This window comes from Myotis lucifugus, unplaced genomic scaffold (genome assembly GCF_000147115.1).
Source record: "Myotis lucifugus unplaced genomic scaffold, Myoluc2.0 scaffold_57, whole genome shotgun sequence".
Lineage (NCBI taxonomy): Eukaryota > Metazoa > Chordata > Mammalia > Chiroptera > Vespertilionidae > Myotis > Myotis lucifugus.
In genome coordinates, this window is record NW_005871105.1 from 6,407,287 (window position 1) to 6,421,737 (window position 14,451).

General features: G+C 39.6%; 1 protein-coding gene across 4 annotated transcripts in view; it reads left to right on the plus strand.

Moving 5' to 3' along the window:
• Window positions 1–12,843, plus strand: part of TPD52L1 (tumor protein D52 like 1) — a 61,680-nt gene extending 48,837 nt beyond the window's left edge. The window contains exons 4-6 of one of the 4 annotated variants that reach the window (XM_006089235.3): window positions 758–859; window positions 7,697–7,757; window positions 12,228–12,843. In XM_006089235.3, coding sequence (XP_006089297.1) covers window positions 758–859; window positions 7,697–7,757; window positions 12,228–12,353 — 289 coding nt within the window. In that variant the 3' untranslated portion in view covers window positions 12,354–12,843. Of the gene's footprint in view, window positions 1–757; window positions 860–4,456; window positions 4,539–7,696; window positions 7,758–9,193; window positions 9,288–12,227 lie in introns of those variants that run through there. The other 3 variants (XM_023754192.1, XM_006089237.3, XM_023754193.1) reach the window with 3 other exon arrangements.
• Window positions 12,844–14,451: the final 1,608 nt, after the last annotated feature.

Genomic DNA, 14,451 nt, shown 5'->3' on the forward strand with positions numbered 1-14,451 from the left:
TCATTACAGTACTACATTCCTAAAACTGTTTTTGAGAAAGTCACTGTGTTATATTAACTCATGTGCCTTTCTTATTCTCAGTATAAGTATTAGAAAAGTAAGTTAGCCGAAACCGGTTTGGCTCAGTGGATAGAGCGTCGGCCTGCAGACTGAAAGGTCCCAGGTTCGATTCCGGTCAAGGGCATGTACCTGGGTTGCGGGCACATCCCCAGTAGGAGATGTGCAAGAGGCAGCTGATCGATGTTTCTCTCTCATCGATGTTTCTAACTCTCTATCTCTCTCCCTTCCTCTCTGTAAAAAATCAATAAAATATATTTAAAAAAAGGAAAAAAAAAGAAAAGTAAGTTAAACACTAGTTATGTATTTGCTTTTTTATGGTTAATTTTACCCATAGTAACAGTAAAAGCTTAAAGTTCTCTTTGAAATGTACATTTTTAAATTTCTGTGTCACCTTTGATGTCTAGGGCTTTCATTGACAAGTGTCTCTTCGTAAAGTTAATACACTTCTTTAAGAATGACTCTCTACTCTCGGAACAGTCCCACTCCTTGCGATTAAAGATCTGCACATTCAGATCGATACTTGTGTCTCTATCTTTTTCCTGAATTCAGATTTAATTGTCTGACTGTCCCTTTGATAAATGGCAGCCAACCCATCATTTCAAAACAATGACTAGAAACAGTCACTAAGGAGAGAGATGGACGATGGATGTTTTACGGGTGATCATGGTATATAAACTATTGTTCTGTTTACTTCCAGCTACAAGAAGACACATGAAACCCTGAGTCACGCAGGGCAGAAGGCAACTGCTGCTTTCAGCAATGTTGGGACGGCAATCAGCAAGAAGTTCGGAGACATGAGGTACCGTGGGAGAGAGCCCCGGGAATGTGCTCAGCCCTTGGCTGCTAGAGAGAGGAGGAGCGTTATCTATTGGCTAGTCTTCCTAAGATAGTCTTTTTTAATTGGATTAACATATTATGGGGCAGATAGTGATTAGTGACTGAGATAAATTATTATATTAGGACATATTCTGACTGGAGGTCAGTTTAGTGGCAGGACTGGTCCCAAAGATGCCCTTTCCACTAGGACCCAACCTAGTAAAAATAGAAGATAGAGGATGTCTTTAATCGCTGGTATAAGGGATTTCAAAAGAACACAGCACACATGAATTTTCATTATTGTAATTTAACCAATAAATTAAAATAAAATATGTATTCAGTGGAATATGCTCTGATAAACCATTCTAGTTACAGTTTTATATACATCCATCTAGTTACAGTTTTATATACATCCATTTTTCTATGCTAAATACATAACATATATATGGTGTATATTTCTGGTAGTTTTCTTTCTTCACTTTAGCAATATTGTGAACATGTCAATAAATGTTTATTACATTTTTAATAACTTTATTATCTTCCAGTGCATTTCCTTGCACATTTTGGTTATTTTTCAGTATTTCACTATTATATAAAATTAGGTGATCATTAAAATTTTGAACTGAGAACCAAATGTCCTCACTATAGTCACCAGAAAAACATTGCAGTATTGACCATTATTTTTTATATTATGTGCTAAGGAGTTATATAGAATTGTTCTCTCATGCTTTTTTGCTTGTTTAAATTCCTATCATAGTTTATTTGGAATTTAGCTGATATGCTTATGTGATTTTTTAAATTTATAAACCGATTTCCTTTTTCTCTAGAAATCAAATTCATTCTTTAAAAACGTTTAAAGTAAATTTTAAATTACTTCTTTTAAAAAGATCTGTGTGAATTATTTCACTGGATTCTTAAACTATTAATTCTTTATTACCCTGCAACTTTGATACCTAAAGGGAAATATTTATATCTTTGTGTTTAAGTTATTTTTTTACTTCAAATATTGCTAGATTGTGCCCAATACTAATGCTCCATCTTAATAACTTGGTATTCATGAGGCTGGAGTTAAGTAAGAAATGTACTAATTATAACAAACGCCATTGAAATCTGAGTACTAATAATAACAAACGCCATTGAAATTCTTCAGAGGCAGCATGTGATTAACAGGTAAACCTTCTGTATTTTAATTAACCTTAATTTTATTACAAATAAAATTTGCAATCATTTCAATGGTATTAAAACATTGATTTAAACTAGTTAAATAATTCCTTAAATAGGGAAGACCCTATTACCTGTTATATCCAAGAAAATAGATTTTGCCACGTTTATAAAATTCATTCTCCACATACTTACTTGAAACCTTTCACTTGAACAGTGGGACCTCGGTGTTTCTTCATCTTTAGGGGCCTTATAAGTAGCTCTGAATCTTTTTAAAGATACTTATTTCCAGATTGCACCTCCCCGAGTTGTGCCTCAGTCTTGGGTGGAATCTAGGAATCTGCTTAGTAACAAGCTCCCAGTGATTCAACTTCAAATGGTCAGGTTCCGAGGAAGCCAGGTGCAACTTAGCTCCCGTGTACCTGGGTTGTCAGTTATGAAATGGGGATAAGAGTAACAACACCATCGAGTTATTTTAAAAGCAGCAGAGAACCTGCCATGTATTCAGCACTCGAAAAATGCTAGTTTTTATCTTCACTAAGGGACCATCTCAGTGACAAGGTAGGGCAGAAATTAGAAAGAATCCATTAGTTCGGCTGGCGTGGCTCAGTGGTTGAGTGTCAGCCTATGAACCAGGAGGTCATGGGTTAGATTCCCAGTCAGGGCACAAGCCTGGGTTGTGGCTTGATTCCCAGTGGGGCCTGCAGGAGGCAGCCAATCAATGATTATCTCTCATCATTGATGTTCCTATCTCTTTCTCCCTCTCCCTTCCTCTCTGAAATCAGTAAAAACAAATTTTAAAAAAACCTATCAAATTAAAATGTTTCCTGTGAAGTTAAAATGAGGTCACATTTGTGAAAGTATTCTGAAGAAATGCAAGCTGATGGAATACTTTTTATGATATTGGCATCTTCCTGATACTTCTCAGGAATTTGTTCAAACTGCGTGTGATCTGGTGCAGATGAAATCTTTGGAGGAGGCACATGATTTCATTAGAGAGTTTCATAGTTAGAAATCAGTAGACTCAAAAACTATAATGAATGGAATTACTGTTTGCTTTGGGGCTCTTAGCAGAGGGGACAAGGGCCAGTGTAGTGTATCTTTTCCTCCTGATGTGCTAATGCTGCTCCTGCTCTTCTCTCCATGCTGCCCCGGCTGCAGGTCCCACTCCATCGGGTAAGCGCTGCCTGGGGGCCCTCAGCCCCTTCCTTCCCAGAGCTGTCTTTCTTCACTGTGTGGGTGCGCCTCTGCCAAAAACTAAGTCTCTCTTCCTGAGAGTGTTCTGACCAGGGAGTTACAGACTGGGGGGCGGGGGAGGGGGCATCTGAGGCATTTGAATTTATGTAAGCACATATTTATCTCCTTTCTGAATCATTTACACCAGCTTCACTTGCTGCCCAATCTCTTAGGAATCTCTTTCTGCATCATTTCTCCCTATATTGGCAGAGTTCCTTCTGAGAGAAGGAAAAAAGGAACATGGATATTGAGAGTTGTGTATTTTTATAAAACTTAGAGAAAGTAAGGTCCAGAAACAGCAAATTACTTTCTCTAGACTGCCATATTTTCTGAACATCTTGTGACTGTTGTTAATAGGATGGTTCATCTTCAACTTTCTGTACCTTCTGAAGTTGAAGAGGGAAAAAGTTACTGGAGAAGCACATATGTTGGGCACTGTGCCCTGAATTAAGCTTTTTTTTTTTTTTAGCTGGAATCTCATTATATGCTTTTTTTGGAATTTGTTTTTCTGAGAAAACTGTCTCTATTTAAGGAGATTAATAGATTGATAATGCTGATGAATTTATTTTAGTAATTCTTTTTTAATACAATTTCTGAGGAAATATTTTGTTTATAGTTTCCAAATGGAGTGTTTAAGGTAGAACCATAGTATCACCTGAATTTCTTTGTCCGTTCGTTTCCATTCTAGTCAAGTGCCACCCATACAATGGCCTCAGTGGATATTGTTGGGAAAGGGTGATGAGTTTGATCCCTTCCCAGTTAGCTTCTTGGGAGGGGAGAAAGCAGGGATGGTGTTGGAACGTGTGGAAAATGGACTGTCTCGTGTTAACTACCTATATTCCTCTGGAGAGTTTCAGGCCCTTGACAGAATGCTCATGGGCTACTGGGTTGACCTGGAAGGAACCAGACATTCACATCAGACTTCCTGGCCTATAGGGCACCTACAGGAAGTAAAAGAATATGCAACTATGTACCGCCTATTCTTCCCTTGTCCCCTTGGAATTGACTGTGGCCCATGCTACCCAATGAAAACAAAGATCATCTTGGTGGGTTGGGCAGCAAACACTTCAGAGAGTTGAGATTGCTGTTTTAGAACGGTGAGGAGGGAGTTTCTCATGTGCTTATGTTGTGCTATCTTCTCTTTTCTTTCTCTTCTTCCCTTTAATCTGCTTTTGCCCTGAAGCTACTCCATTCGCCATTCCATAAGTATGCCTGCAATGAGGTAATGTGTGTAAATTATTTTACGTAATGTTAATGCAGAATTTGTATGAACTGTTACTTTACTGATATTTACCTGGTGGATTTTTTTTCTCCTGTATATGAAAGGAAGTGCCATGAACTACTTTGTTCTCTTTTCCGGTGGTCCTCGGGAGAACCTGTGGTACTTTGACAATCCTGTAAAAGTAGCGTAGATGCAATAATCTTGGGCTTCTGACCGGACACCCCAGCTTAAATCTCCTGATATGTGAGACTTGGGACAAGTTATTTAATTTACCTCCATCTTCATTAAAAGCTACTTTATATAGTTGTTGTGAGATATAAACAAAGTGACCTATGTAAGGCCTAGAACAGTGATGGCGAACCTTTTGAGCTCGGCGTGTCAGCATTTTGAAAAACCCTAACTTAACTCTGGTGCTGTGTCACATATAGAAATTTTTAATGAGAGGGAGCAGATTTAGAAAGGATATCATTAGGCTTTTTAAGGTATAAATTAAGGTGAGGTATCTGTTGAACAATAAAAAACAAAAATGAGTTCGCGTGTCACCTCTGACACGCGTGTCATAGGTTCGCCATCACTGGCCTAGAACATTCTGAGCACACTTGCAAAGGTAGAAATATATTTCCCCAGAATTAAATGCAAGGCTGGAAGAAAGTTTAAATGAAAGGGAAAGTTTAAATGAGAGGGAGCAGATTTAGAAAGGATATCATTAGGCTTTTTAAGGTATAAATTAAGGTGAGGTATCTGTTGAACAATAAAAAATATCATTAAGATTACTGTCAAGATGAAAACTGAGAAAGATGGCCTCCGCTTCCAGTGTGCTTGAGTTTGTGATACAGTCAGATAAAATCAAGCTCATAGTCATAGCATATCGAGGAGTTGATGTTAGACTGGGAATCAGAGGATACAGGTTGTAGGCGAAGTCTGCCAGGAATGAATTTTGCAGCCTTGGAAACTCACCTCAGTGATATGTTTCATCATGTTTATAAGTAAGAAACTAGAACCAGATGTTCTGTTTTTCCCATGGTGTTTGCCTTGAGTTGCCATGGTGATGGGGAGGGGGAGCAGAATCAAGGCCCTGGGACCCTACCCCACTTTAGTTAAAACTCTGCCTCTCCAACCTGCTTGGTATCCTATGTTGTGGTGTGGATACATTAGAGAGGGGGTTCAGTTACTCTTCACATTTTCAGTGCACCAAAGCCAAGTTCGTTCTGGGGTCATTTGCACTGCTAAAAGTTTGTAGTTTTATATAATATGATTAAATCTGAGTAAACAGTTTCTCCCTGTTCTCCAGTATGTATTCTACTGTAATTTAATTTGAGAAATGCCTGTTTCATTATGTCCGACGATGTCTCTTCTACACTGGGGTTGTTTGGTTACTTTGGGAATTTAATCACAGTATCTGATTTCCCTAATTTGGTGGTAGAGAGCATAGATTCAGGATTGCTTTGTTCCTATTTGAATGACTTGCTCCCCACAGTGTAAGAACAGCCAGACGGAGTAGTGTAACCTGGGAGGCTCTGAGCTCCTTTATGTCAAATTTTAAGTCTAGAGCTTGCAAGAAATTAACATGATTTTGCTCTATGAACCAGGAATTCATGGCTTATGGGTCAAATTCAATCCTCATAAAATTGCCTGAAATTAACTTGAAAAGAAAAATGACGTTACTCTTCTAAAATATACCCATAAACCATTAGGCAAACTGTCTGCCCAGTGTGGCCTAATGTAACTGACGGGTGACAGCAGTCACGTGAGCAGTCTGGCCAGATAGAACTTGCCATGGAAGTCAGGTGCCAGTGAGTGTCTTCTTTTGAGTCATTCAAGTGTAATTTCACTAATTCTTCCTCCTGAAACAGAGGTATTATGGAGGATCACTCATAGGAATTTGACTCATGTTTGAATCAAATACAAGGTGCAGAGCTATGCTTGGGCCTTCCGATCTTGCCATTGTGAATTCATGCAGCCAGAACGCAAAGACATACGTTTTTGATCATCTGGAGCATCCAAGTCTTGGGCGGCAATCCCTAACAAAGCCAGATTCACTCAAAACCATGTCCTCTACATTACTTTCCTCTTGATAGTATTAGAGCGATGCTTCATTCCACACCATGCAACGAAGCCCCTATTTTAAAGCCATTCTTCCTTCCGAAGTTTCTCCAGGCCATTCCTTTTATTTTCTTTCCTCTGCACTCAAGAGAAAATCATAATTGGCTTATCAAATGGAATTATTTGGTGTGAAAATGATGGCTGTCCTTGTTGCTGAAAGCTGACATGGACACAAGATTTAAGACACATTTTAGTTCAGTTTTTATTTCTTTAGTTGGACTTGGTGATATCAATTTCTATGGTAATGTTGTCATTAAATCATGTCATGTGACCAAACCCAGTATAGGAAACCAAAAGGCACCAAATGAAGTATTTAACACTTCTAGTTACAAATGGTATAGATTATTTAACACAATGACGAGTCACAAATAAAATGTCAGTGCACTGTGAAGTTTCACTCTGCTAAGAGAACAATTAGTTATATCCTCTTCGGGAGGGAAAATACCACATACTAATAACACCATTGTGACAAAGCATTAGACAAGTAATAAGTAATATTTCAACTTACAATAATCAAAGCATTGACTTTCAGAAACACTGCTTTATGAAAGTTGACCAAATGATTACTTTTGAAGGCACTGAAAAGAAAAACTTATAAACCTTCTTTTCCTTGAGCTATTTCTGTCTTGTCTCACATACACTGAAATGAATAACTTTAAAATTCCAAGTGAGAAAACTCAAACATGATATTCTTTAGACAGATTCTGCATGCTTACAAAATAAAAAAAAAGTTGGGAGAAAGAGTGTTGTGATAGAAGCAATTAGTAAATGAAAAATTAAGCTATCACTCCTTTGACTCATTGATAATGACTCACAGTGCATGATGGCATTATTACGTTTGTACTGTTGCCAAATGCTGTACAATTCTACAGTTGAGTGTCTCACTATTCCACTTGGAAAAATTCCATGTCAAGTATGGTTTCTGAATCTAACCTGGCAGAAGTGAAATTCATGTTATTAAAACGTGGTCGGGTAGGTGCCACACCGACAGCTAGCTCTGTTGCAGAAGTGATGTTTCTAAGAGCAGAAATCAGACAGCTTAGTTACTAACACAGGCAGGTCTTTGGAGCTGACCTCTCTCTTTTTTTGTTATTTTAGGAATTCTCCTACTTTCAAATCATTTGAGGAGAGGGTTGAGACAACTGTCACAAGTCTTAAGGTACAGATGAAGTGAATTTTGTGTCATCGGGCCATTGAATCAGGACAGCATAGTCATTGCTGTGGTTAGTTCCAAGGGTGGCGCTGCCAACCTGTGGTGCAGTCGAGAAGGCGGCCTTGCACAGTCAGGCTTCACATATAAATCCGTAAATAGAACCAGGCTTGAGTAGTGTCACTGTATCCTGACAAATATGCCACTAGAAATGAATTGTTCATGGAAGTGAATTGGGGTACGTATTCATCTCTGCACTGGTTAGCTGGTTAGACCTCCTAATGCTATTCCTAGAAAAGTAGGTAAGTGAGAGAGGATGTGGATGGACCAAAGGATCTGTGAATTCTGAATTTAGAGTGTAAGTTCAATAACAGTTCAACGCTCTTCTGGGATGGACGTGGACTAGCAAACACAAACTTGGCTCCCCGTGTTATACTGCCACTCACTACCTGCCAGCTGCCTTAACTTTTTTATCCAATTCACATATTAAGCACAACACAGTTTGGTTATCATACAGGGAAAATAAAGCGGAGTCACATGATGCATTATTTTGTAACAGTGCATTGGATCCCTGGGTATAAACTAAAAATATGCCTGTGGCATACATAGTAGGAGCTAAACAATTTTATTGACTTTTTTTGTTTCAGCAGAGATAAGTTATTCTACAGAGGAAAAAAAGAGCGAAATTAAATTCAATCTAATCTTAAAATGTATAGAACGTTTAAAGCAGGAAAAATCACTGAAACTGCTAAGATTATGCTTTTAAAGATATCACCTAAACAATGACTTACCTATATCTTGGTATCATTATCACTGTTTTGTAGAGAATCCATTTCTGCATTTCCTTATTACTGAGAAAACTAAAAATACAGATGATCTTTAACTGGATCTAAAGCAGATATTTGCACATGCTGATTCCAGCTGCTTCTGAATCCCCTGTCACCATACTGCCTGAGAAGGGTCTGTGAGGGCGTCTGTTCCTCACGAGAGGCCCTGGGTGCTCTTACTGATTTTGATTTAGAAGGTCTTTCCTCTTAGGGGGAGGGTCTTTAACATAGAAACCTTCTACTTTATTAGGCCTGTGATTAGGTGTTGAAGGCCCAAGAATGAAATAATTACTCAGCACCTATCATGCCTTCACTGGTTTCATTTACCAGCAGTTTCTAGTTGTGCAGTTTCATCCCTCTGCTTGTCAGCATCATCACCTGAGTGACCAGTAGGAGCCATTAAATTGCCCCCATTGGCAGGGAAAACGTTTGGTAGGGAGGGACATGCGTTATCTCGGACATTTCTCTTGCTACAATATCCTGTTTTAAAACAAAAGGCTCAAAAACCCCTAGGAGTCAATTTCTCAACATTTGGTTCTCAGCCTAAGACACGCCAAAGAGGATGGATTCTGTTGCTCGTTAGACACGTTCTGACTTAGGAGAAGTTATGCTTTTTAGGTTTTCTTTAGAAGAAGGAGCTATGAAGAAGCAAAAGAAGAATAAAGAGCAACCAATTTTCATTTGCTTTTAGGAAACTCTGGTAAGCTCACAGCTCACGTATGATTTTATGATTTAAGTGTTTTTCACACTCTCAGCTTCTCACTTCCTTACCTCACTGGGATGGAAGGCAGAGAGCCTGTCTCCTCCTTCAAACACGCACAAAACTAACTCAGCCAGCTGGAAACTAGCCCATGTCAAGACCTCCTGAAAGTGAATTCTGTGTTGGCATGATTGTCCCTGGGTTTAACAAGACTCACAGCCCACCCGCTTCCTGTGTCACGGTCAATGCCTAGTCCCTCTGTTTCTGCCCACCAGGCGATGGAAAATAGCCAATAATCATGCTTTGTGTAAAACCTCTCACTTCCTCATAATTGCAAATTTCTCATTTCTTTTTTTCTTCAGCCTAAATAATAGATGTTTGGCCCTTTTTTATATAGCTCATTTTCTGTATAGTTTACTTTTGTGTCCTAAATCTTTTACCACATTTCTGTCATGTTCTTCAATTGTGGATCCTGGGGCTGTTGCCTGCTGAGGGAATGACTGGGGAATCAGCAGGACGAGTGGAATTCCTGGCAGGTCTACTAGGATATGCTGCATTGCCATGCTCACATACTGCTTTAAGCTTGATTTTTAAACAAAAAGGCAGGACACTTATTGTTTCTTTATGTCCTTTCAACCAGGTATTTTATTATGAGAGGTTAGGAAGCATAATTCATTAATTCAAATAAACTTTTTTACAAAGAACAAGTATAATTTTGGGGACAAAGTGACAAATTCGTGTTTGGAAAACCATTACGAGGGGAAGCGATATGGAGTGGTTTATTGTTCACATCTTTGCTTAAGCCAGTCCTTGCCTAAAGTATTGCAGTGGGCAGTCATTCGGCCCACATAGTTAGGAAACTCCTTTATTTCACTCCTTTTGGCCAAATAGCTTTATTTCAAAGTGGTCCCCTCCTTCTTCTTTTTTTTCTATTTTGATGTGAGAAAATCAAGAAGTAGGAGAGAAAGAATGAAACAATGCCCAGAAGAAAACATGAGTAATTTGTATTGATCTGATTCAATACTGTGTGTAACCTGTATTGAAAAGAGGAATGCGAATAAAATAAAGAGAACGGGGACTACTAATAGAGTAAATCACAGTGGATTAATCTTGCTTCTCCCAGAAAAGAAATAAGCATTGTGAAAAAAAAGTCACCTAATGGAAAGCAACCCCCTCCTTCCCAGTGCTAAGAGGAGAGGAGAAATCGAATGCTCTGTGCAGAGGTCTGTAACCTGAGGCTTGGGGGCCAAGTCTAGCTGGTCACCTATTTTGAATGGCCTGTAAGCTAAGAATGGTTTTTACACCTCTTTAATGGCTGAAAAATAAAAACAACAAAGAAAAATCATATTTGTGATTTGTGAAAATGAAATTACAGGAAATTCACACTACAGTTTCATACAGTCTTTCTGAAGCACAGCCGTGCTCACTCACTTATGCATCATCTCTGGCTACTTTCTACAACGGCTAATTTGAGTATTTGTGATTCCCAAGCCTAAGATATAGGGTGTTCCCCAAAAATGTATACACACACTTTGAATAATTATAAAGGCAGTGTTTATTAAATACATTGCATTTTCAAAACTGAGCTATCAGCTGGTGAAGTGTGTACACATGTTTTGGGACACCCTGTGTTTATCTGTCACTTTCCCCAATGGATTTCCCGACCCCCACCTGATGGAAAAATTCAACTTTGTAAGTAAAGAGGTAGAGAGGCACTTAGTGACAATTGGAGAAAAGTGTGTGTTTGCTTGTAATGATTGGACTGCTTTTGAACCCTGGTTAAGGTTTTAAAGGGGCAGGCCAGGCCGTAGGCCAGTGATGGCGAACCTTTTGAGCTCGGCGTGTCAGCATTTTGAAAAAACCCTAATTTAACTCTGGTGCCGTGTCACATATAGAAATTTTTTGATATTTGCAACCATAGTAAAACAAAGATTTATATTTTTGATATTTATTTCATATATTTAAATGCCATGTAACAAAGAAATATCAACCAAAAAAATGAGTTCTCGTGTCACTTCTGACACTTGTGTCATAGGTTCGCCATCACTGCGTAGGCGGATACACTGCTTCCCCAGAGTGGTGTATGTTCTTGTGAGGGATCACCTTGGTGACAGTGAGGCGTGACAGCAGTTTGAGAATAGCAACCTTTTCTATACCTTTCTTTTCCTCGGAGTGATTATCCATATTGTTAATGGTTAAAGAAAGGCTATTGTTAAGACTTTCATTAAGCATTCTGGCTGACTAAAGAATATACTTTCCAAGAACTTTTTATTAGGGAATTTTTCAAAATACTTAATTGTATTATTTAATTATAAATTGACTTCTTCCTCAGTCTATGCTTAATAACAAGTACACAAAAAAGGAGTGTTGTAAAGGGCCATTTAAAGGGCTTTTCCTCCTGTAAAGGCAACTGCCTAGAAAGATGTGCAGTGGCCAGGGCTTAACACTTCATTCATCTACAACTCTCGAAGCAGAGACCAACAATCATGTTCCGTGGAGCCACTCCGCCTTTTCAAGAGACATTTGTCAGAAATGCAGATTGCCTAGTTAAATCTCAAGTGGAAATCCGAAGTCTAAGTCACTTAAAATGTCCATACATTTGTAAAATTGGGGGAATATATCTAAAGTCTGTTTTTTATGAATTAAATCGTTTCTCTGGGTGAGTGAGGAGATAATTCGAATCCACAGATCTGGTTATGCTCCTGGAGGGATTGAGAATGTAGAAGAGAGAGAGTTGCTACCATTGTACAAAATTTAAGTTTCTATTCCAGTCCCGGAACCCAGGCATGCATGACATCCTAGCCCTCTGCCAAAGGAAGCTGACTTCTCTACATCCTTTACAGACTGTCTCAAGGGAAAAAAAGTAGTTCCGAACTTGAGAGTAGTCGATGTTATAAAAACATTTCAGAAAAAAATGAACTAACTGCATGTTTGCTTCTCTGCCCCTTTCAGACGAAAGTAGCCGGGACGAACCAGGGCGGAGGCAGCTTCGAAGAGGTGCTCAGCTCCACCGCCCACGCCAGCGCGCAGAGCTCGGCGGGCGCCCCCCGGCGGGCGGAGGAGGAACTGCAGTGCTAGGGCTGCCAGCCCAAGCCCATCACCCCGCGCACCCACACGGATATGAAGACCAAAATCCCACTGGCAGAACCTAGGCCTTGACCTTCAAATGGCCTCTCCACAAAGTTTCATAAAGTGATTTCCATTTGTATTTGTGTTGATAATGGACCATTCGACCGCACCCTTAAGTAGTCACAGGTGGTCATCTTTTAAAATGTCCTGATTTGAGCAGGTACAAAATTGGTCATGACCCTTCTTTTTGTGTAGTTCAGACATATTTTTCAAACATAAGTTAATGTTTGCTTTGATTTTTGCTTGAACGCCATTACCATACGCATGTCTCTGAAGGCTGAGTGAGCACCCCCTTCAGTTCAGTCTGTCCACTGGGGGGCGCTGCCTCTGTCCCCATCAATAGGATGACGATGCAAATTTCATCAAACTGCTTGTGGTCCGCCTCACCTACATTAATTACACGTTTATTTAAGCAATTAAAATAATGGATTTTAATGATTACTTTGAGTTCTTAATTTCTTTAAGTCGTCAGGGATATCGATGACCTTAAAAGGTGATCGCAATAATTCTACAGATGCTAGTTTAAATCAACTTCTGCTATCCGGTGAACATGGAAAGAGATAGGTAAGTAATTATAATCTTAGCTACTTTAGGATGCTAAAACTTCAATTCTAAAAGTCTCTCTAATCTACAAAGAGTAGTAGTTAACTCAGGTAAACTGCTAAATATATAAGGGTATCTGCAAAAGGAATACAGTAGCTAGAAAATGGGAGAGACGCCCTAGCCTATTTGTCTCAGGGATAGAGACTCTGCCTATGGACCGAAGGGTCTTGTGTTCAATTCTGGTCTCGGGCCTGGGTTCTGGTCAGGGCATGTGCAGGAGGCAACCAATCGATTTCTCTCACATCGATATTCCTCTCTGTCCCTCTCTCTTCCAGTCTGTCTCTTAAAAAAAAAAGAAGAAGAAAGAAAAAAAGAAAAAGTGCAGACTCCTTCCAGTTTGTAAAATTGGTCACGTGAATGAAAAAAGCATCATTTAATGCAATCAGATTTCCGCAGTAACTTTTACCTTCCACATCATATGCTTCTCTTTCCTTCTAAATGGGACATAACATGTGTTACTAGGTAGCAGAGATATACCCTATACTTACATTTTAAAAATGCACATAAACTAGACCTACTAACTAAAGTAAAATCACAATTTAGATACATATATAAATACTAGAGGCTTAGTCCATGAATCATGCACCAGTGGGGTCCTTCGGCCTGGCCTGCGGTATCAGGCCGAAACCAGCTCTCCAACATCCCCCGAGGGGTTCTGGATTGGGAGAGAGTGCAGGCCAGTTCGAGGGACCCCACCAGTGCACAGTCAGGGCCAGGGAGAGATATGGGAGGTTGGCCAGCTGGGGAGGGACTGAGGGAGGGCTCCAGTGCTTGTCTGGCCCATCTCTCTCAGTCCTGATCAGCCGGACCCCAGCAGTTGGAGCATCTGTCCCCTGGTGGTCAGTGCACGTCATAGCGACTGGTTGACCAGTTGACTGTCTGCCCCCTGGTGGTCAGTGCATGTCATAGTGAGTGGTTGAGCGACCTTAGCATATCATTAGCATGTTACGCTTTGATTGGTTGGACAGACAACCAGATACTTAGCATATTAGGCTTTTATTATAAACCAGAGGCCCGATGTACAAAATTCATGCAAGGGGCTTGGCCCTTGCAGCCCCAGCTTTGCCTGGAAGGTCATCCGGAAGGACTTTGGAAGGACGTCTTGTCTTATTAGCATATTACACTTTTATTATTATAGAGGATATAGCATATAATCCATGTAATATATGTAGCCTATATATAGTTAGTATGTTCACTGTTCATTTCTAAAATTTATTAAGTAGAAGTGGGCATGTGAAATAAAGCCAGTCTGTGAAATTCAATTCTGATTAATGGAGCAGGGCAGTCTGTGTACCTAACTGAAAATCAAGCTGGCTCAGGGCCACATGATCTCTGAGTCCTGGACCCATAGCAGAGACAGGTATAGGTCTATAAACTTGAACCAGAGTGGATGAATGTGGACAAAGAAGTCCTGCCAGTAAGTGCATTGCTGCTCGCCCTAATT